This window comes from Bos grunniens, chromosome 17, assembly GCF_055505025.1.
Source record: "Bos grunniens cultivar Pamir isolate PY7600 chromosome 17, Bosgru_T2T1.0, whole genome shotgun sequence".
Taxonomy (NCBI): Eukaryota; Metazoa; Chordata; class Mammalia; order Artiodactyla; family Bovidae; genus Bos; species Bos grunniens.
The window spans coordinates 71,542,372-71,564,024 of NC_141181.1; the positions used below are offsets into that span (position 1 = coordinate 71,542,372).

General features: G+C 55.1%; 4 protein-coding genes across 18 annotated transcripts; all 4 read left to right on the forward strand.

Annotated features, from left to right (window-relative positions):
• Positions 1-1,693: 1,693 nt before the first annotated feature.
• LOC147355850 (glutathione S-transferase theta-1-like) lies at positions 1,694-4,855 on the forward strand. Of its 3 annotated transcripts, XM_086349073.1 has the most exons (4): positions 1,694-2,000; positions 2,926-3,148; positions 4,232-4,408; positions 4,490-4,855. In XM_086349073.1, the coding sequence occupies exons 3-4, from the start codon at positions 4,262-4,264 to the stop codon at positions 4,688-4,690; spliced, it is 348 nt and encodes a 115-aa protein (XP_086205199.1). In that variant the 5' UTR covers positions 1,694-2,000; positions 2,926-3,148; positions 4,232-4,261; the 3' UTR covers positions 4,691-4,855. The 3 variants fall into 3 exon arrangements, with proteins under 3 accessions (XP_086205199.1, XP_086205198.1, XP_086205200.1); XM_086349072.1 differs by lacking the exon at positions 1,694-2,000 and having other exon boundaries at positions 3,939-4,408; XM_086349074.1 differs by lacking the exon at positions 1,694-2,000 and having other exon boundaries at positions 3,017-3,148; positions 4,256-4,408.
• LOC147355851 (glutathione S-transferase theta-4-like) lies at positions 1,702-3,842 on the forward strand. The gene is made up of 4 exons (XM_086346158.1): positions 1,702-1,793; positions 1,914-2,000; positions 3,022-3,148; positions 3,822-3,842. The coding sequence occupies exons 1-4, from the start codon at positions 1,702-1,704 to the stop codon at positions 3,840-3,842; spliced, it is 327 nt and encodes a 108-aa protein (XP_086202284.1).
• A 462-nt stretch (positions 4,856-5,317) lies between the features above and the next one.
• Positions 5,318-9,719, forward strand: LOC147355852 (glutathione S-transferase theta-4). 8 transcript variants are annotated; one of them, XR_015144835.1, is made up of 7 exons: positions 5,318-5,532; positions 5,895-6,049; positions 6,582-6,669; positions 7,159-7,309; positions 8,188-8,364; positions 9,007-9,277; positions 9,416-9,719. XR_015144835.1 is itself a non-coding variant. In XM_086349065.1 (6 exons), exons 1-6 carry the CDS (start codon positions 5,321-5,323, stop codon positions 9,611-9,613), a joined length of 981 nt encoding a protein of 326 aa, XP_086205191.1. In that variant the 5' UTR covers positions 5,318-5,320; the 3' UTR covers positions 9,614-9,719. The 8 variants fall into 8 exon arrangements, 4 of the variants coding, with proteins under 4 accessions (XP_086205191.1, XP_086205192.1, XP_086205193.1 ...); XR_015144836.1 differs by having other exon boundaries at positions 7,195-7,309; XM_086349065.1 differs by lacking the exon at positions 9,007-9,277.
• A 2,571-nt stretch (positions 9,720-12,290) lies between these two features.
• Positions 12,291-20,148, forward strand: LOC147355853 (glutathione S-transferase theta-1). 6 transcript variants are annotated; one of them, XM_086349059.1, is made up of 6 exons: positions 12,291-12,664; positions 13,285-13,331; positions 14,873-14,960; positions 16,100-16,250; positions 19,332-19,508; positions 19,692-20,148. In XM_086349059.1, the coding sequence occupies exons 1-6, from the start codon at positions 12,306-12,308 to the stop codon at positions 19,884-19,886; spliced, it is 1,017 nt and encodes a 338-aa protein (XP_086205185.1). In that variant the 5' UTR covers positions 12,291-12,305; the 3' UTR covers positions 19,887-20,148. The 6 variants fall into 6 exon arrangements, with proteins under 6 accessions (XP_086205185.1, XP_086205186.1, XP_086205187.1 ...); XM_086349060.1 differs by lacking the exon at positions 19,332-19,508; XM_086349061.1 differs by lacking the exon at positions 13,285-13,331 and having other exon boundaries at positions 12,475-12,664.
• Positions 20,149-21,653: the final 1,505 nt, after the last annotated feature.

Genomic DNA, 21,653 nt, shown 5'->3' on the forward strand with positions numbered 1-21,653 from the left:
TTCCCAGCATCAGAGTCTTTTCAAATGAGTCGGCTCTTCTCATTAGGTGGCCAAAGTGTAGGAGCTTCAGCTTCAGCATCAGTCCTTCCAATGAATATTCAGGACTGATTTCCTTTAGGATGGACTGGTTTGATTTCTTGCAGTTCAAGGGACTCGAGTCTTCTCCAACACCACAGTTCAAAAGCATCAATTCTTCGGCGCTCAACTTTCTTTATAGTCCAACTCTCATATCCATACATAACTACTGGAAAAACCGTAGCTTTGACTAGACGGACCTTTGTTGGCAAAGTAATGTCTCTGCTTTATTATAGAGAATACGGTATAAATACTTGTGCATCCCCCACGTGGGTCAGGCTTAAGTGAAGCTCTCAGGGCGCTTCCACCACAACCTCCGCGCTCAGAAATCTGGTGTTTGTCATTTGATTTGTGTTTATAATTGAAGGAGGTTAGAACAGCCACCCCAAAACATGCTGCTCTGGCATGTTGACTCTTTTGAGTCAGATACTTGAAAAACAGCAAATGCAAGAAAAACACTGACTTTTCTTTGAGATGAAATTGCTATGTGAAAAAAGTTCACGTTTTTGGCCCAGTTTTCTATTCCATCTTTTTTTTTTTTTTTTTTTTCATTACCAATAAATTCTCAGGCCGGTTTTACTGGGGATTTACATTTTTAGGAGTAAACTTGGGGGCTTTTCTTGCATTTCCTCTCCTGTGATTTGTGGAGATGGTGAAAGACAGGGTAGCCTGGCATGCCGCGGTCCATGAGGTCGCAAAGAGTCGGACACGACTGAGTGACTGAACAACTTCTTATTCCGTGGCTGAATCCTAGCAGGGTCTCCAGAGGACGCGCTGTACCATATTTAATCATCATGAAGCCTTCACCCTGTTTTATAGTCAAGGGCTCCTTACAACCAATGGTGAGTCCAAACACAGACATTTAGGGAATGGCCCCTAAGCATCAGAAACAGCACCGATGAAAGCCCACCACGCTTTCAAGTTTCTCAAGTTTCCCTTACATACGTTTCTATTTTCTTCTTCTTTCTGGCTGCACCTTGGGCATATGGGATCTTAGTTCCCTGACCAGATACCAAACTTGTGTCCCCTGCAGGGGAAGTCCGGAGTCTTAGCCATTGGACCAGCTAATGTGGGAAATGCCCGCATTTCTATTTTCAGTGGACTGACTGATTTTCTTCTATGTGGTGGGGGGCGGGGAAGCTGTCTTCCAGGGCTCCCCACGTGAGAAGGAAAGAAAGAAAAGGAGAAGGAGGAAATTCCTTCTGACCCTGTGCTGTGTGCGCAGGGTAAGTCTTGTTGGCGGCAGGCTGAGTCTGGAAGTTGGTGAAGCCGCCAGACCACGGCAGGGAAGGGGCTGGGGGTGGTCCAGCAGTAAAGACTTTGCCTTCCGACGCCTGCAGGTTCGACCCCTGGTCTGGGAGCCAAGATCCCACATGCCTCTGGGTCAAAAGACTAAAACCTAAGACACAAGCAATACTGTAACAAATTCAATAAAGACTTTAAAAATGGTCTGCATCCAAAAAAAAACTAAAAAAAAAAGAAAATCCAGCAATCAGCTGCTCACCAGGGCAGAGGCCAGGGGGTGCGGTGTCCTGGCTGGCCGCCCAGCCAGTCATGGGGTGAGTAGGCTTCAGGAGAAGCATGGATTGGACCCAGGTGGAGAGCAGGCAGGAGGGAGGCACAGGGATGGATCTTGAGCTCTTTCTAGACCTGTACTTGCCCCCCTACCATGCCATCTACATTTTCACCAGGAAGAATGGCATCCCCTTCGAGCTGAGGCCTTTGGAGCTGGCACCACGGGGTTAGCAGAGCCAGGTGGGCTCCATGGAGGGGGCACCTGGGGGCCAGACCCTGCCCTGAGCCACCTCTGTGCTCTCTCTGCTCCCCTCTCCCCCAAGGGAGCACCTGAACCCCGAATTCCTGAAGGTGAACCCCGCGGGGAAGGTGCCTGCCCTCAGGGATGGGGACTTCCTGCTGGCTAAGAGGTAAGGTGCCCTGGGTCTGGGGCTCATCGTTGCTTGGAGGCAGACAAAAAGCTGGAAATCTTTCCAGCAGCTCCTTCCTCTTCTGAGCTAGTCCAGCTCAGAGGGCAGGGACCTGGACCAGAGGGCTGCTTTGGGGCTAAATCTGGAAGCTTCAGAGCGGAGGGCATGCCGGCCTTCCCCAGGCCTGCACAGCCTGCAGGCAGCCAGGGAAGACTGAGGCTCCAGGGGAGCCCCTCCCCAGATGTCCCAGCATGGCCTTTCAGAGTCACAGGGGCTGGGCGGCCCTGGGGCTGCACTGTGCTCTGAATGCCAGTCCCCTGTCCTGACTCTTCGCAGGCAGGTCCCGAACCTTGGGCCCCAGCTCCTCTTCTGTAAGACAGGGGAGTAAGGTAACCACCTCCCAGGGCTTGTCGGAGGATGGAGACTGAGCACCAGGTGCCTAGAGCCCAAGGGCACTCAGGAATGGGGGTCCGGTGGCTAAGACTCCCCACTTCCACTGTAGGGGGCTGGAGTTCGATCCCCCGGTCAAGTAACTAAGCTCCCCCAGGCTGCTTCCCCATGTGGCCAAAAAAAAAGAGAGTTGAGGTCCCCCTGAACCCCTCCCCCAGACCCTGAACACCAGGCATAACCGGCCCAGGAAAGGAATGGGGCGTGCGTGGCTGGTCTGCCTCACCTGCCTGAGAAGGGCCCCTGACCCAGAGAACTGGGCTCTGAGGCGCAGAACAGGCTGGAGTCATGGCAGAGCGTGCTAAGCATCCTAAGTCACTTCAGTCTGGTCCCACTCTTTTCGACCCCATGGAGTATAACTCATCAGGCTCCTCTGTCCATGGGATTCTGCAGGCAAAAATTCTGGAGTGGGTTGCCATGCCCTCTTCCAGAGGATCTTCCCGACCCAGGGATTGAACTTGTGTCTCCTACACTTCAGGCAGATTCTTGACCAGCTAAGCCCGGGGGAAGCCGTCATGGCAGGGTGATCTCTGACACCCCCTGCCTGCAATGTGGCCATCCTTTTATACCTGAGCTGCAAATACCAGACGGAGGCACACCGGTACCCGCCAGAACTGCAGGCCCACACCCGTGTGGATGAGTGCCTGGCCTGGCAGCACACGGCCACCCAGCAGCCTGCCACCAACATCCACCTGTGCGAGGTGAGCCTCCCTGCCATATCCTGCAGACTTGGGCAGGAGCTGTTTTTGGGGGCTCCAAAATCACTGTAGATGGTGACTGCAGCTGTGAAATTTTAAAAGATGCTTGCTCCTTGAAAGAAAAGTTATGACCAACCTAGACAGCATATTAATAAGGAGAGATGTTACTTTGCCAACAAAGGTCTGTCTAGTCAAAGCTTTGGTTTTTCCAGTAGTCATGTGTATGGATGTGAGAGTTGAACTATACAGAAAGCTGAGCGCCAAAGAATTGATGCTTTTGAACTGCGGGGTTGGAGAAGACTCTTGAGAGTCCCTTGGACAGCAGGGAGATCCAACCAGTCCATCCTAAAGGCAATCAGTCCTGAATATTCATTGGAAGGACTGATGCTGAAGCTGAAACTCCAATTCTTTGGCCACCTGATGCAAAGAACTGACTCATTGGAAAAGACCCTGATGCTGGGAAAGATCGAAGGTGGGAGGAGAAGGGGACGACAGAGGATGAGATGGTTGGATGTCATCACCAACTCAATGGACATGAGTTTGAGTAAACTCCGGGAGTTGGTGATGAACAGGGAGGCCTGGTGTGCTGCAGTCCATGGGGTAGCAAAGAGTCAGGTACAACTGAGAGACTGAACTGAACTGAGGACCCCCAGGGGGGTCCTGTCTTCTTCCCCAGGCAGACATCACTAATTTATGACATTTCATTATGTCCTTGTCACCCGGAGCAGCAATGTCACTATTATATGTCCTTTGGATCTTATCTTGGTGTATTATTCTTCTGTCTTATTGGCAGTTCAGACAGCTCCAGAGTGTGGGTTAAACCCTCTTCACCGTCACCAGTCTCGGAAATACCAATGCATTCATTTAAGAGTACTGCCAGCATCTTTGTGGCCTTGCAGTATCCAACTTGCCAGAGATGGAGTGAAATGCATAGCTTTTTTCAGAGCCTGAATAAAACCTTGGAATCCTTCTGAACACAAAGCCCCAGAGGGCCTCACTGATAAGTGGCTGCCGAGGGAGGGGTGGAAAAGAGCTGGGAGGCTTCCAGGGCCCCGAGATAAGCCGCCTCCTCTCTTCCTGGCCCAGTGTCTCCTGCTCCACTTCTCCCAGCAGCCCATGGACGCCACGCAGGTAGAGCAGCTGCTGGGGAAGCTGACGCCCGCTCTGGGGCACCTTGATCAGGAGCTACTGGCAGCCAGGCCTTTCCTGGCCTCTGGGCAGGTCTCCCTGGAGGATCTGATGGCATTCACGGAGCTGATGCAGGTGAGGTTCTCCTGCCCACTTGCCCCCGGGGGTGCTCTGGGTGCGGGCTGAGCCCAAGCCCCAGCTGCCCTGTTTCCCCAGCCCTCTCCCGTCGGCTGCAACCTCTTCCGAGACTGGCCCCAGCTTGCCGCGTGGTGGGCCCGTGTGGAGGCTGCCCTGGGCCCTGAGCTCGTCCAGAAGGCCCACAGGCATGTGCTCCAGTCTCAGGACCCCCAGGAGGCCCAGTGGGACCCTCAGATGGCCCAGAAGCTGGCGCAGCTGGTGAAGGAGCAGCTCCGCTGAGGGCCAGCTGCACCCTTGCAGTTTGGGGGCTGCAGTAAGCGTGCTGTGTGCCCGTCACTCGTCTCCAGCCTTGCTCTGCTCTAGTCAATGGGCTCTCCCGGTTTCTAAACGGTCTGGGAATCTCCTCAAGTCAAGCAGCTCAGAGACAGCAGCACTCAGGCCCCCCGCATGACCCTCCTCTGCCTCCGGGTGCTGAGTCCAGGTGCTTGGCCCTCGGGCGCAGCCGGTCCCAACCCAGGCTGGAAGCTTCTGAGCTCCTCTGTGACCCCTTGAGTGGTGACAACCCCCCAGGTTCCGGTTTCTTTCTCTGCACCCATTTCTAGCCACAGTTCAGGTAGACGCCCCCCCCCCCGCCCCCCCACCGCTTCTGAAACCTATAACGCCCCTTTGGTCACTTTCTGCCATAAAGGCCTGGCCCCAGGAGTTCCTACACGGAAGCCCCTCTCAGATACGGGCCAGTGGCACACACATGCGGGCCCCCAGGGAGGGGAAGGGAAAATTCACAGCCACTCCCGCCACCCCACGTGGTGGCTGTGGGTCTGCTCCCAAGTATCCTCACAATCCTTCCCGCTGTGAGCATTCCAGGCTTCTGGGCCTCATGGCAACACCAAGAGAACAATAAGTTCCAGAATGCGGGGCGCCAGGCCTGGGTGGGTGGGCACAGGGCCAGGGCACAGGCTGCGGTGGGCTACGTGCGGCTGGGCGTCTGCCAGCCGCGGTGGGGCCCAGCATGGGCCTGGAGCTCTACCTGGACCTGCTGTCCCCGTCCTGCCGCGCCGTCTACATCTTCGCCAGGAAGAACAGCATCCCCTTCGACTTCCAGTTTGTGGATCTGCTGAAAGGTGGGCGCCTGCGGCTGCCTGGATGGGCTGGGTGCTAGGGGCGGCAGGACGCTAGGTCAGGGATTCACAGAAGTGGAAGCAGAGGAGACCCGCCCCACTACGCGCCCAGGCCAGGCCAAGCCAAGCCAAGCCCCGCCCCGCCCCGCCCCGCCCCCGCCCCGCCCCGCCCCCACACCAAGCCCCGCCCCGCCCCGCCCCCCACACCAAGCCCCGCCCCCGCCCCGCCCCCACCCACACCAAGCCCCGCCCCGCCCCGCCCCGACGCCATACCCCACCCAAGTGCGCAAAGGGAAGAAAAGCCTCCTGGTGGGGGCAGTTGTCCACTGTGTGTCTGCCCGGTCCGCCTTTGCCATTCCCCGCAGATTCTTCCTCACTATGATGAACGGGGGCCAGGGGGGCACAGTGGGAACAAGAAGGGTCCCCGGGCTCTCACCCAGCGCACCCGCCTTCTCCGCTGCCGTGCAACTGCCCATCAGGGCGGCCGAGGTCACAGGAGCACGTGTACTTGGTCCTCATTGTACGTGTTCCCCAGCCCCCCAACCCCACCCCACCCCACCCCGACCGCCGCCAAGTGTTGAGACCTGCCCAGGGTGACTCCCCGGTGCCCGGGTGAGGGTCATGGCTCTAGTCTCCATCACCGCCCCGACCACAGAGGGGGCTCCAGAATCTCCACTTGCAGAGCCTGGAGGGGGCAGGAGGCCTGGGACTGGGATCCAGGCCCCCAGGGCTTCTGTTGATTCACAGGCTGTGGCTTTGGGCCTAGACAGAGTTGGGGGTGAGGGCTGGAGGCCTCCAGCTTCCTGGAACCAAAGCATCGCCCTGGCCTCAGGGCCTGGGAGGGCGGCAGCATAACAGGGACCCTGGCCTGGTCCCTGTTACGGGCTCCCTGCTGTGCCTCCTCATGTGGGGAGGGGCAGCGTGCTTCTCCTCTGGGGTGCAGCGTCCCCTTCTTGGGAAGATGCACCAAGAGGCATTGTTTCTGTCCCTGGGAGGCCCGGGTCTCTCGTCCCTGGGGTCTCAGCAGCCTCAGAGCTTCCTGCCCCTCTCAGGTCACCACCACAGCAGGGAGTACATCGAGATCAACCCCCTGAGGAAGCTGCCCAGCCTCAGAGACGGGAAGTTCATCTTGTCTGAAAGGTAACTGTCTTCCCAGCACTCGCACCCCAAGTCTCTGCTCCTCCTGGGGGAGTTTCCCACCCGGCCTGGCCCACCTGCGCTGCTGATCGCTGGCTTTCTTTTACGGAAAAGTTCATACGCACCAAAGTAGAACAAGCGCTAGAGAACCGGGGGGCGTAAGGAGCCCAGTAGCCATCCCCAGCTCCGTCGGTGGTCCATCCGGGCTCATTGTGCATCGCCTGTACTCTGCTCAGTTCCTCTGCCTCCTGGCCACCCCATCCTTCACCTGCAAATGTTTAGGAATGACCTCCTAAGGGATTCCCCCACGTGTTCTGCCCTGTCTGAGGCCACCCACCAACACCCCCTTCCCTGCAGGGTCCTCACCACTGGGGGTGGGCTTGACTGCCTTTCCCGGGGTCGCTGGGCTCAGCCCCCTCCAGGAGGGGTGCCGGGTGGTCGGCGAGCAAGGGTGGGCCGGCCTGGGGAGCGCCCTGACCGTCCTCTCCGCAGCGTGGCCATCCTTTTCTACCTGTGCCGCAAGTACAGCGCCCCCTCGCACTGGTACCCGCCAGACCTTCACATGCGTGCCCGCGTGGACGAGTTCATGGCCTGGCAGCACACGGCCATTCAGCTGCCCATGAACAAGATACTCTGGATGAAGGTGAGGGGGCCCACGGCTGGGGCTCTGGCCAGCGTCCGCCCCGCTCTGAGCCTCATTTCTGCAGCTCCCTGTCCTGCCCGCCTTACAGAGCCATGGGGGTATGACACAGACCACTGGGCAGGAAAGAGCCTTATAGGGACGAGGGGAAGGGCACCCAGGAGGGGCTGGTGTCACTCAAGCTGGAATAGGATTCAAGACATTTCATTCTGAACTGGAGGGATCAGAGCTGGGAATTCCCCTGTGTCCAGTGGTTAGGATGGTGCTGTCACTGCCGGGGGCCCGGGTTCAGACCCTGGGTGGGGAACTAAGATCCTGCAGGCCTCGAGCTGTGCAGTGGGAGAAAAGAAAAAAAAACATGAAAGGGCCCATAAAGACCGTCATATTTGAAGCTGACAGATCAACAGTACATGTGCCCCTACTTCTTATGCTACACCTGTGGCAGACGTCACCAATCAATCACAGGATTCCTTCCTGCTGGGACCTCAAGTCTTTCTTTAAAAAAAAAAAAATCTTTTATTAATCAATCTTTTGGAGCTGTGCTGGGTCTTAGCTGGAGCACGCAGCATCTTCGATCTTTGCGGCAGCGTGGGGATCTTTAGTCATGGCCCGTGAACTCTTAGTTGCAGCGTGTGGGATCTAGTTCCCTGACCCGAGATCGAACCTGGGCCCTCTCTTCATTGGGAGCTCAGGGTCTTAGCCGCTGGACCACCAGGGAAGTCCCTCATATCCTTCTGAACAAGGGCCCCAGGCGCCTTCTACCCACTGGAACTGCCAACGGAGGCGATACCACTTCACATCCTTGGCACTGCCCACCACCTGTCTTAGCAGGCAAGGGTCAGACGGGGCCTCCTCTCCCTCCCCTCCCCCACCCCGGGCAGCTGCTGATCCCGATGATCACGGGAGACGAGGTCCCAGCTGAGAAGACGGAGCAGATGCTGGCGGAGGTGAAGAACAACCTGAAGCTCTTCGAGGAGAAGTTTCTGCAGGACAAGATGTTCATCACTGGGGACAACATCTCCCTGGCCGACCTGGTAGCCCTGGTGGAGATGATGCAGGTTTCCAGCGGGGGCAGGCGGACGGAGCGGACGAGGGACTCCCTTGAGACCGTAACTTGCAGAGAGGCTGGGGAAGGGGGAGCCGTGCCTGGGTGCCTGGCCTTGACCTGGGGGAACCACGGGAAGCCCAGGTTGGGAACCAGGGAGGATCATGGTCGTTAGTGCCTCAGGAAGAGTCCTCCGTGGGGACGGGAGCTGGAGGGTGAGCCTGCTCAGTCAGCCGGGATCCCAGGGGCCTCCTCCTCCCAAAGGACCCTCCAGGAAGAATCCAGAAGCTTCCAAAGTGTCCTTCTGACCAAAGTGCCCCTCTTTTCCAGAGCTCCAGTCAGGGCAGTTGGACAGGGCCGCTCCCTGGCTTTGGGTCTAAGGGTCCATCTGCTCTGCATGGGGGGACACTTCTGGGTGGGGGACATGCAGCTTCTGCGTGCAGGGGAGGGTGGCCACTTGTGACCGAGCTGGTGTGTAGGATGGAGCTGAGATCCTGGCCAGTGTGCAAAGTGGCCACTTTGGTCCTTGGTCAGTCTGCAGGATGGACCAGCACAGGGAGAGAAACAAAGTCCCAGTCTTTCTGTCGCAGGCGGTGCAGTCCCCTGAGTCTCACCCCCACACCCACCCCAGGTGTCTTGGGTTCGTGTTTCTTAGGCTGCCGGCTGGGTGTCTCATCGCAGTTCCTGTGCTTGATCACAGAGGGAGGTTCAACACAGGGAGAAATAACTGAATTCCTCCCACCTCCATCTGGGGGCAGGGGGTTTCCATGGAAGAAGGCAAGACCCCTGGGAGGTTTCACACTGGAGAAGTGGGAACCCCTGGGTCACGGGCCCCTCTGAGAGGGACTCAGGAGCCGAGGAGCAAGACCAGCGACAAGAGAGCCACTCGGGGTCCTCCACCCCCGCCTCCATCTGTTACATGACCTGTGAGCCCTGGCCAGGCCTCGGGGGTCAGCAAGCCCACTGGCCACAGGGGCGAGTGGGAAGAGTCTTGTGGCTGTAGGCGGGGCCCAGGTGGGGCTGGTCCCCAGGCTGACCATGCCTGCCTCTCCGTCTGTCCACAGCCCATGGCTGGCAACCATAACGTCTTCCTCAACAGTGCCAAGCTGGCCGAGTGGCGCATGAGGGTGGAGCTGGCCATCGGCTCCACCCTCTTCTGCGAGGCCCACGACCGGCTGGTGAAGTTGGCGGAATGGGACTGCTCCACACTGGACCCGATGGTGAAGGAGAGGATCTGCGATTTGCTGCAGAAGTTCAAGTAGAGGCAGCCCACCCCGAGGACCTGGCCAGCTCAGCCCCCGGAACCCCTTTCCTTAAGGGAGACGCTGAAATTCACTGCTTCTTTGCCTAATAAAGAACTGAAACAACTCCCGTGGCTCCCGAGCCTGAGATGCGCCTGGGGCTGGGTGGCAGTCGTGAGTCCCCCCAGCTTCCAAAAAGAACTGGAAAATTAAAGGTTACTCGTGAGTAAACTGTCAGTGTGACAGCTGATGACTTTAGTGCTCCACTTTCACTAATGGATAGAATTACGAGATCGGAGATCCTGCAGGAAACAGAGGTTTGAACCACATTCTAACATTATAGGAGAACTTCCCTGGTGGCCCAGTGGCTAAGACTCCATGCTCCTGATTCAGGGAACCCAGGTTCAACCCCTGGTCAGGGAACTAGATCCCATGTGCCACAACTAAGAGTTTGCTTGCCCAAACTAAAGGCCCCACATGCCACAGGGAAGACTGGAGATCCCACTTGCCGCAACTAGGCAGTAAATGTTTATTTTGCTGCAGCCAAATAAATAAGATAGATAGCTGTTAAAAAATAACCCCATCGGCCTGCCAGCCACACACAGCACAGCACCCACAAATACCTGATCTTCTAAATGGCACATGCAGTATTTTCCAGGATAGACCCTGGGTGAGGTCATAAAATAAATCCCAAGAAATTTAAACTGATTGAAATCATATGATGTGTGTTTTCTGAACACAGTGGAATGCAATGAGAAATCAATAACAGAAGGAAAGCTAGGAAATGAAATACTTTTAAAAATGCATTTAAACAACCAATGAATCAAAGAAGAAATCACAAGGGAGAGTAGAAAGTACCTTAAAAAATTAAAAACACGACAGACCCAAACTTACGGGAGGCAGCAGAAACAGCTAAGAGGCCATTGTATAGCTGTGAACACGTACAGATCTCACCCCACTCCAGTACTCTTGCCTGGAAAATCCCACGCACGGAGGAGCCTGGTGGGCTGCAGTCCATGGGGTCTCGAAGAGTCGGACACGGCTGAGCGACTTCACTTTCACTTTTCACTTTCATGCATTGGAGAAGGAAATGGCAACGCACTCCAGAGCTCTTGCCTGGAAAATCCCATGGACGGAGGGGCCTGGTGGGCTGCCGTCTATGGGGTCGCACAGAGTCGGACACAGTGTGAAGCGACTTGGCAGCAGCAGCATACAGATCTCAAATCAACAACCTAACTTACACCTGGAGGAAGTAGAAAAAGAAAGGCAAACTAAACCTGTAGCCAACAGGAGAAAAGAAACAACAAAGATCTGAGTGGAGACAGAGGATAGAGGAGATCAGCGAATCCAAACAATTGGATTTTTGAAAAGGCTACTGTTCTCCGCAAGACCCTGGATCAAACCTCACTCACAGCATTCAGGCTGTGCTTTTCTCAGTAGACAGTTACCATTTTTTTGTTGTTCCTGGTGAGAATCATTAAGAACTACTCAGCAAGTTGCACGTGTATCTCGCAGGCCTGTTAACTACAGTCACCACGCTGTGCGTTAGATCTCCATAACTTATGCGTCTTGGGTACTCAAAGCTTCCTACTCTCTAACCAGTGTGCTGCCATTCCCCCTCTCGCCCCAGCCCCTGGTAACCACCGTTCTAATCCCCGCTTGTAAGAGTCCCACCTTTTAAGATTCCACACAAGTAAGATCAGGCAGTATTTGTCTTTTTGTGTCTGACATTTCACTTAGCATAATAACCTCCAGGTCCATGCATGTTGTCGCTAACGACAAGATTTCCTTTCTTAAAGCTGAATACAAGAGTCCTCGATACGTGTGTGCTCAGTCACTCAGTCACATCTCTGTGCAACCCCATGGACTGCAGCCCGCCAGACTCCTCTGTCTGCGGGGATTCTCCAGGCAGGAATACTGGAGCGGGTTGCCATTTTCCTTCTCCACCTCAATACACGTCCGTGAATAATCTCTAGATTTTCTGGATCCACTCATCCCTTAACCGACACTTAGGTTGTTACCCTATCTTGGCTGCAGTGAACATGGGGTTGGAGACGTCTGTCTGTCTCTTGGAGATCCTGTTTTCATTTTCTTTGGATATATGCCCAGAAAGCTGGATCTTTCCCATCATTTTCAAAGATGGAGAAACAGAGGCCCAGAGGAGGAAGAAACACACTCAGGGAATGAGACGGAGGCACTGTGCTGGAGGCAGGAAGACCTGCTGTCAAACTCCAGGGCTGCGCTGGGGCAAGGGAGTGAGCGCTGAGGCTTTGCCTCTTGGTCATATCAGTCCTGAGTGTTCACTGGAAGGACTGATGCTGAAGCTGAAACTCCAATACTTTGGCCACCTGATGCAAAGAGCTGACTCCTTGGAAAAGACCCTGATGCTGGGAAAGATTGAGGGCAGGAGGAGAAGGGGACGACAGGGGATGAGATGGTTGGATGGCATCACTGACTTGATGGACATGAGTTTGAGCAAGCTCCAGGAGTTGGTGATGGACAGGGAGGCCTGGCATGCTGCAGTCCATGGGGTCACAAAGAGTCGGACACGACTGAGCGACCGAACTGAGCTTGCTTCTTGATGGCGCCGGATCTCTGCAGCTTGGGGCCAAGATCGTGGATGCTGGAGTCAGACTTTCTGGACCCGTGATCCCTCTGGGCCTCGATTTCTTCATCCCTAAAGCAGGAACTTCTGACGCACGCCGCAGCCGGCATGAGTCTTGGCGAAGTTCTGCTCTGCAAGACGAACCTGGGCGTGACCGGCCCGCCTCCCCGAGGGGGACCTTCCGGAGCCCCCGCCCCGCAGGCCCTCCGGGCGCAGGCGATTGGACCCGAGCGAGCGGCCCGAGCGCCTATGGGGAGCAGCGCGTGGGGGGCGGGCCGAACGCCGCTGGTCGGTCGCGGCCCGGGGCCCTCTGAGTCCCGTGTCCCCTGCGTGGCGAGGCCGGTCCGCCCCCGCCATGGGCCTGGAGCTCTACCTGGACCTGCTGTCCCAACCCTGCCGCGCCATCTACATCTTCGCCAAGAAGAACCGCATCCCCTTCGAGCTGCGCACCGTGGACCTGCGCAAAGGTGGACGCCCGGCCGGGGTTTGGGGGACCGAGAGGTGGGGATGGGGCGGGGAGGTCAGGGGAGCCCCTCCCCGAGCCTCACCCGTCCTGCGGCCAGCCACCAGGAAGATCGGAGATTTGGGGATCCCCAGACTTGGCTGGGTCCCTGGAATGGACGACGAGGAGTGGGGGGCTCAGTTGAAGCAGAGTAAAAGAGCCGGGGGGCGGGGCGTATGAGGAATGCAGGAACCTGGCGAACAGGGCTACCACCAGGCATGGGCTCAGGGACTGGGTGAAGAGACAGGGGCAGGAGGAAAGGAATTTAGGGGGCTGCTTGGGGTGGGGCAGAGCGAGTCCCTCCATTGTGGCCCCAACTGCTGATGCTCCGGCCCTTGCTGCCCTGGGTCCCCTCCCCCTCCCCTCCCCCACCCCCGCTGGCCCCCTTACCGCCCCCCTCCCCCGCTTCCTTCCTCCTCCTGCTTTGCCTGCGCGCCTAGCTTATCCACTGTCTCACTGGTTCTCAGAAGGCGGCACCCGTTGTGGGGATACGGAGAGCAGGAGGGGGACTGCGGGGCGGTGGGCGGGGTGGGGGGCGGGCGTTGATGAGCCCTGCAGGCTGAGGGTTTGTTCTTTCTCTGGCAGATCCCCAGAGTCCCAAGGGCACAGCTGGCATGCCAGGGCAGCTGAGGGTAGGGAAGGCCGTGCCCCCGTGTTGCTAGTGCGGGGCGGGGGAGCGTGTGGGGGGTGCACAGAACAAGTCAGGCAACTCTGCAGGGCTGAGCCTTCCACCTAGCGCCCCCAGCTCGGTGAGGCTCGCCTGCCGTTCTGCCTTTGTGCCAGCCTGTCCTGAATCGCCATCTCGTCCAGCCTCCTTGGGGGACTGGCCCCCAGGCTTGCCCAGCGGTCACCTCTGCTGAGTGTGGGGTAGGGGCAAGGGAGTGGGCACAAAGGGGCGTCCCAACCAGGCTGTCCCACAGAGGGTACTGTAGGAGGTGTGTTTCGCCAGGAGAGGAGGGGAGGGTCCTGGTGAAGGGACAGTCTGAAGGGTGGGGGGAAAGGGAGGAGAGAGGCTGGAGAGGTGAGGCCGTGGGGGACAGTAGATGGCTTTGAGCAGCTTTGCCTGCTCCTGGGTGCTGGGGAGCCCCTGAAAGCTGTTGAGCAGGGGCAGCAGTGATGACCTGTGCGCCCCAGAAGTTTCTCTCTGGCTGCATCTGAAGGGGCAGAAAACACTCCCTCGAGCTCAAGCAGAGATCAGGGTCCCAGGAGACTCTGGGCTGCACCTTTCCACAGAGCTTCAGTGGGACCCTAAGAATAGGGCCAACTCTGTCCCTGGTGCCCAGGGCGGAGTGAGCAAGGGGACACAGAGGGTCCAGGGGAAGTTGGCTGCAAGTAAGTGGACACCCCCTCATAGCTCAGTTGGTAAAGAATCCGCCTACAATGCAGGAGAGCCCGGTTCGATTCCTGGGTCAGGAAGATCCCCTGGAGAAGGGATAGGCTACGAACTCCAGTATTCTTGGACTTCCCTGGTGGCTCAGCTCATAAAGAATCCGCTTGCAATGCAGGAGACCTGGGTTCGAACCCTGGGTTGGGAAGATCCCTTGGAGAAGGGAAGCGCTACCCACTCCAGTATTCTGGCCTGGAGAATTCCATGGACTGTGTAGTCCATGCGGTCACAAAGAGTCGGACACGACTAAACGAATTTCACTTTCACTTTTCAAGTGGACGCTAGGAAGATGCCACTTGTCTGTGTTTGGGGGTCTATCCTTAGGGTCCACAGAGAAAGTGGCATTGAAGGAAGCCAGAGTCCACTCAGGGGACCAGTCTCCCAGTCCCCGCAGCTGCAACACCCCCAGACCCCACGTGGGAGCCAGAGATGCTGGCGATGGTGAAAAGGCAGAGGGTGGGAGTCTGTGGGCCCGGGCAAGGACAGGCCCTGCCCTGGATGGAGCTCCTTAAGCTCTGTTTTAGGGGGGCTCCTAGTGGGGGAGGTTATGCCCACAGGAACTTGGCAAGGGGTGTCGAGCTCTCTTTTGTACCAGCTGGCAGAACCTCCCACTTCTCCCACAGTAACCCCCGCCAGCCTCTCCCACACCAAGAGCGGCCGGGGGCTGGAGACGAGCCATGACATTGCGGTTGGGGCCTTTTGAGGGGGTGGGTACAACAGGTGGGCATAGCCAGGCAGGGCGGGGCATTTTCCTCCCCACCACCCACCACGCTGGGCTCTCTGCAGGCCAGCACCTCAGCGATGCCTTTGCCCAGGTGAACCCCCTGCAGAAGGTGCCAGTCTTGAAGGACGGGGACTTCATCTTGACCGAGAGGTAACTGGGACCCTGGGGTTGCTGGCAGACCCCGCTGGAACCATCTCGTCTCTCCGAGGTGAAGGGCCCTCAGTCCAATATCCCGCAGAGAGTCAGGGCTGGACCCCTAGCTCCTGCCTGCCCACAGTTCCAGTTCACGGGATGACTGGAAAAGCAAGCATCTTACTAGTCATGTGGTGGTTGGTGAGGGGGTCCCCAGGCCAAACTTGTACTGAGATCTCCTGGTGGTCCCATCTCTGGACTGCCCGTCCCTGGGAGGACCACCAGACACATGGACGTTTGCCATCACAGCAGGGACCCTTGTCTTCCTCAGAACTCCCTTGCTGGGAACAAAAGGAGAAAAAAAAAAAAAAGTGAACTGTTTAGCTTGGTGTGGAAGCAGGATTCCCAGTAGGGAGCTTGGGCCAGGGGCAGATACAGAGGTTTTCTGCCCCTTTGCCTGGGGTGCCCAGCCCCTGGGGTACCCGAAGTTCCTGAAAGCCTTCCCAGTGGCCCCAAATTCCCACATTCACTGTCCTTCCTGGTCGGCCCTGCCATTCCAACACCAAGGCAGCCCGGCTAACCTAGGGCAGGAAGGGGGCTGCAGGAGGCTTGTCTGTCCCGCTGGTCCAAGATCCCACAGCTCCCATATCCTCCTGTGTTTCCAGCAGGATGCTTTAGGGAGAACAGAGGGACGACAGAGAACAAACGATGATGGGTTGGCAGGAAAGCCTTTTTGAAGCGTCAGGCCTCCTGGGGGTCTGAATGTGGGATGATGAGAGTGGACGCAGGCTGGAAAGAGTTGGAAGCAGCTGAGCTTCTGCAAGGCTCCGCTTTGGTGCTGACTCCTCCAGGAAGCTATCTCTGGTCCTCCCGTCAGAAACTGTGCTCTGAACTCTTGGCAGGACTCGCCGTGGAATTTAGCCCGGTGATAGAAGGAGCTTGCCTGTTAGCCTCAGGGAGACTCTCAGCTCAGCCTCCAAAGCCTGTGTGCCCTGAGCAAGTCCCATCCTTGTTCTAAAGCCTGGCTTCCTTGTCTGGAAACGGAGAAAATAGTTTGGTGTGTGGTCAGGAAGATTCAGGAAGGGACTCTGTATCAAGCCCCGGCTCAGTGGGCCCCCTGCCCCCTGCCCTCCAACATGTCCTCCCCTCGCCCACAGCGTGGCCATCCTGCTCTACCTGGCCCGCAAGTATAAGGTCCCCGACCACTGGTACCCTCAGGACCTGCAGGCCTGTGCCCGTGTGGACGAGTACCTGGCCTGGCAGCACACAGCCCTGCGGAGAAACTGCCTCCGAGCCCTGTGGCATAAGGTGAGGTGCTCTCCCTGGGGAGGGGGGGCGGTGAGGGCATCGCCCCACCAGGGCACGGGCAACCTCACATTCTTCCTTTCAGTGTAAGTAGCTTCTGTTGACCCGGCTTTGACTCCCCAGTTCTTTCATCTGTTTGCCCAAGCTGCCGTTAAGCCTGTCTAATACATTCTTTGTATTTGAAATATGTGTTTTTCCAGTTCCAGAGATTCCATGTGGTTCTTTTTTAGAGTTTCCATTTCTCTGGTGAAATTCACCATCAGCTCACCCACTTGGTCTATCTTTTCTTCTAAATTCTTTAACATATTGATTCTTATAATAGTTACTTTAAAGTTTTTGTTAGCTAATTTCAGCCCCTGGCTTTTCTGTAGGTTTGTTTCTATTGGTTGTCTTTTACCATCTTGATTATGGGTCACGTTTTCCTCTCTTTTTTTCTTTTATATTTTGGCCACACCATGCAGCTTGTGGGATCTCAGTTCCCTGGCCAGGGATTGAACCTGGGCCACATCAGTGACGTCGAATCCTAACCGCTAGGTCACCAGGGAACACCCACATTTTCCTCTTTCTTTACATGTCTTATAATGTAAAGACATTACATTATAATTTCTCACTTTCTTCTTTCTTCTTAATCCTGATAATTTCTTACTGTGTGCTACATATTCTATAAAGGAGAGTGGACACTGGATGCACAGTAAATCCTGACCCAGGGCTTGCTCTTTCTTCTGCCAAGCATCCTCAGTGGGAGGTTCGTCTCTTCCAGCTAGTCAGGATTGGGGCTGGAACGCGGCTTCAGTTACAGTTCCGTTCCGTTCAAGAAGTTTCAGAAACGTCTTGAGGGTGGAATCAGGTTGCTCATTTTCCTCCAGCAAGGATTTGGAATCTAAGCACCAACTGCAACCAAGAGATGGCCCTGCTTCTCAGCCCTGCTGAGAACCCCACGTGGCTGCTCCATCAGAAAACTCCCAGACAGATGGCAGGCTTGCACCCCGACCTGCTTGGACCCCAGGGATGAACGTGGCTTACCTTGGGAGGGTTCATGCCCTCTGGAATTTAGCTCATTTTGTCCAGTGCTGCCCAAAAGTAAAGAGTGAGACGCATATGTAGTTGAAAATTTTCCAGTAGCCATAATTGAATATATTTAAAATATATTCAGTTGAATATATTTTACTAAACCCAATATACTCAGAGTATCAGTGGTATGATTTTGGCTAATAAACACGTGAAAATATGTTCAGTATCACTAATCCTTAGGAAAATGCAAATTAAAACTATGATGAGGGGACCTCCCTGAGGTCCAGTGGTTGAGACTTTGCCATCCAGTGCAGGGGGTGAGTGCAGGTTCGATCTCTGGTTTGGGCACTAAGATCCCGTATGGCTTGCAGCCAAAAAACCAAAACGCAAAACAGAAGCATTATTGTAATAAATTCAATAAAGATTCTTTTTTAAATGACTATAATGAAATACCACTTCATCCTTACTGGGATGGCTGTTACAGAGAGAGAGATAGGTCAAGGATTGCTTGCTCGGTTGTGTCTGACTCTTTGTGACCCCATGGACTGTAGCCCACCAGGCTCCTCCGTCCATGGGGTTCTCCAGGCTGGAGTGGGTTGCCATTCCCTCCTCCTTCCTGACTCAGGGTTGAACCTGTATATCTTGCATCTCTTGGATTAGCAGGTGGATTCTTTTACCACTGCATCACGTGGGAAGCCCAGATAGGTAGGTAGATAAGCAAAATAATAAGTGTTAGTGAGGATAACAAGACATCGAAACTCCCGTGTGCTGTTGATGGGAATGGTAAGGGGAATAGCTCCTGTGGACAACGCATGGTGGTTCCTCAGAAAAATTAAAAATACAATTGCCGTATGACCCAGCAAGTCCACTCCTGCGCGTATACCCCAAATAACTGAAAGCGGGGTCTCAGAGGGATGCTTGTACCCACATTCACGGCAGCGTTACTCACAGTAGCCAGAATGCGGCGGCAGCAGCAGTGTGCATCCCAGGGACGCCTGAGTGCCCCTCAGGGCTTCCGCCCAAGTTTTCTGCTAGGAGTTTTACTCTTTCCGGTCTCAAGTCTAAGTCTTCAGTTCGTTTTGAGTTTATCTTTATGGTGTTAGGGAATGCTCTAATTTCATCTGTCCTCATGTAGCTGCCCAGTCCTCTCTGCACCACTGATGGAAGAGACTGTCTTTTCTCCCTTGTGTGTTCTTGTGTCCTTTTCGTGGATTACTTGGCTGGAAGCGTGTGGGTTTATTTCTGGGCTCGCTGTCCTTTCCATTGACCCGTGTCTGTTTCCTGGTGTGTATTTTACACTCACGGCATATCTCGTCTAAGACCAGTCATATTTTAAGAGCTCGGGAACCTCTCGTGGCTGGTGGTTTCCATATCAGACAGGCAGGTTTAGGCTTTTTTCTTTCCTACTTTTTGTTCTTTCTTTTATTTTTCCTTTTTCTTTTAAAGTTCTGTATTCTTTGATGACTTAAAAAAAAAAAAAACAAGGTTATTTTCTCTCTAGCGTCATCATGGCGGGTTTTTCGTGACGTTCCGTATTCTTCTCAGAGGTGCACGCCTCCTTTCTGAAATTGTATCTTTAATTTTGGGTCACCAGTCTCATTGTTGTGTCTTCTATCATTTTTGATATATATAAGAAAAGAAACATTAGGGAACAAAAATCAACAGGCCTCTTTGCTGCCCGTGTCCCTTCCTGAAGTCCACCCCCCACTTCCTGTCCCCTGAGATCTGGTTCAAGTCCTTTCAGTTCATGATCTTCTACATTATTACATTTATGTGTAGCCCCAAAACAATGCTTTGCTTTGAGCGCTTACAGTTTTATATAAACGCCCGCAGATCATCGTGCAATGTGCGTTTTTCCACAGCGCTGCGGGTGGATCTAATGCATTTTTTTCTAACTACTCTATAGCATTTCCAGACATGAATAAATCAGAATTACTCTCTGATGGTCTTTTATAGTTAAAGACCTTACATTTATATTTAAGGACCTTTTACATTTAAAGTCTCAGGTGCTGCCCTGGAGGTCAAGTAGGAATGCCAGCCCCTAAGGCCCCACTCTGCCTGCCCGCCCATTAGGTGATGCTCCCTGTTTTCCTGGGTGAGCCGGTCTCTCCTGAGATGCTGGCGACCACGCTGGCAGAGTTGGACATGGCCCTGCAGGTGCTTGAGGGCAAGTTCCTCCAGGACAAAGCCTTTCTCACCGGGTCCCACATCTCTCTGGCTGACCTGGTAGCCATCACGGAGCTGATGCACGTGAGTGCTGTGGGTGGTGGTGGGGGTATGAGGCAGGGGGATCCTGGGTGGCGCTGAAGTCCTGCTCGCACCATGCCCCTGGCTGTGGGACCCTGTGGAGAAACCTTCTGGAGTTCAGTGGCCTCCAAACCAGGTTGGTGTTGTGATACGTGGTCACCCATCCCGTCCCCTCTCTCCCTACAGCCCGTGGGTGCCGGCTGCCAAGTCTTCAAAGGCCGACCCAAGCTGGCCGCGTGGCGCCAGCGCGTGGAGGCGGCGGTGGGGGAGGTCCTCTTCCAAGAGGCCCATGAGGTCATCCTGAAGGCCAAGGACTCTCAGCCTGCAGACCCCACCTTAAAGCAGAAGATGCTGCCCAAAGTGCTGGCCATGATCCAGTGAGCCAGGAAGCTTCGCCTCTGCTCTGCCCTTGGCAGTTCGCAGAGCAACTTCATTTCCATTGTCCCTTGGGAGGCAGACCTGGAGAGCAGGCATGGCTTGCCTGCCTGAGTCCTCCGCTCCTGGGGCCGGGTTCCCACCCATCTGTCGCTGGGGCTGCAAAGCCACAAAGAGAATGGCACACCCAGACCTTGTCTCCTTTCATCTGCGTTTTCTTTCCAGTCTGGGAAATAAACCTGGGCTCAGCCTGAGCCTTTGCTTCTAACTCTGAGGTGTGATTTATTTGACGTTCCATCTGTCCTGGGTGTTGGTTTTGGCCTCTCTTTGAAAGACAGCCAGCTTCGTAGGCCCGGTGGATTAGCTTTCCCCAGACTGGTTGTCCATGGTTAAATTAATGAACGCCCTGTCCTCCACTGGTTCTTCGACAAGGACGGTAGAGGCAGCAGGTCTCCACGTGTGTCGGCTGCAGAGCGTGGGCCAGTCATCCTTTCAGCACCAAGCACTGGGAATCACGAGTCCTGCACCCACCCTGAGGGGGCGGTGGGGAGGAGACATCAAACAGCAGCTCCCCCGGTCAGGACTCGGTCAAGTGGGGCCTGAATTGCCACACCTCAGAGTTGCAGAACCTGAACAAGAATGGAATGCTCAGATTGCATTTTAGAATAACATTCTGACTGGTGGTGGGGGTTGGACTGGAGGGTGGCCAGGGAGGAAGCAGGGAGATTGGATATCGCGGTAGTCTGGCCAAAGGTGAGTTATGGAGGAGGGCAGTCCCCTGGAGGGGGTGGAGAACATGGCCCCATCCAACCTGGAGAAAGTTCTCTCCTGACGGGATAGGTCCTTCTTAAACTGGGAGCCAGGGGCCCAGGAAGGCTAAGCTGTTCTCAAGGTTTTGTTTTGTTTTGTTTTGTTTTCCCCCAGTTGGGCTTTCTCTGAATCTTGGGTTTGGGAATAGGTTTTTTTTTTTTTCTTTTTTTTAAAAAATTATTTAGTTATTTATTTGGCTGCCCTAGGTCTTAGTAGGTCTGCAATACAGGAGAGGTGGGCTCAATCCCCGGGTAAGGAAGATCCACTGGAGGAGGAAATGGCAACCCACTCCAGTATTCTTGTCAGGAAAATCCCATGGACAGAGGAGCCTCTCGGGCTGCAGTCCATGGGGTCTCAAAAAGTCAGACATGAGCAGCACAGGCACTCACGAGTCTTAATTGCAGCTTGTAAGATCTTTAGTTGTGGTATGTGGGACCTAGTTCTGTGATCAGGAATCCAACCTGGGTGCCCTGCCTAGAGAGCAAAGAGTCTTAGCCGCTGGACCACCACGGAAATCCCTGGAAGTGAAGTGAAGTGAAAGTCACTCAGTCGCGTCCAACTCTTTGCAACCCCATGGACTAGCCCGTGGAATTTTCCTGGCGAGAATACTGGAGCGGGTAGCCTTTGCCTTCTCCAGGGGATCTTCCCAATCCAGGGATTGAAACCAGGTCTCCTGCACTGCAGGCAGATTCTTTACCAGCTGAGCCACAAGGGAAGCCTAAGAATACTGGAGTGGGTAGCCTATCCCTTTTCCAGGGGACCTTCCCAACCCAGGACTGAACTGGGTTAGGGTTAGGGCAGACTCTTTACCAACTGAGCTGTCAGGGAAGCCTGAAGTCCCTGGGGACATGGCTTTTTTCATCTGGGAGACTTGCTTAGAGGATGAAGGCATCACAGCCAAAGACCTCAGGAGCACCAGGCTTGAAGTTGGAAGGGTTTGGCCCTACAAAGGAAGTGGGAAGA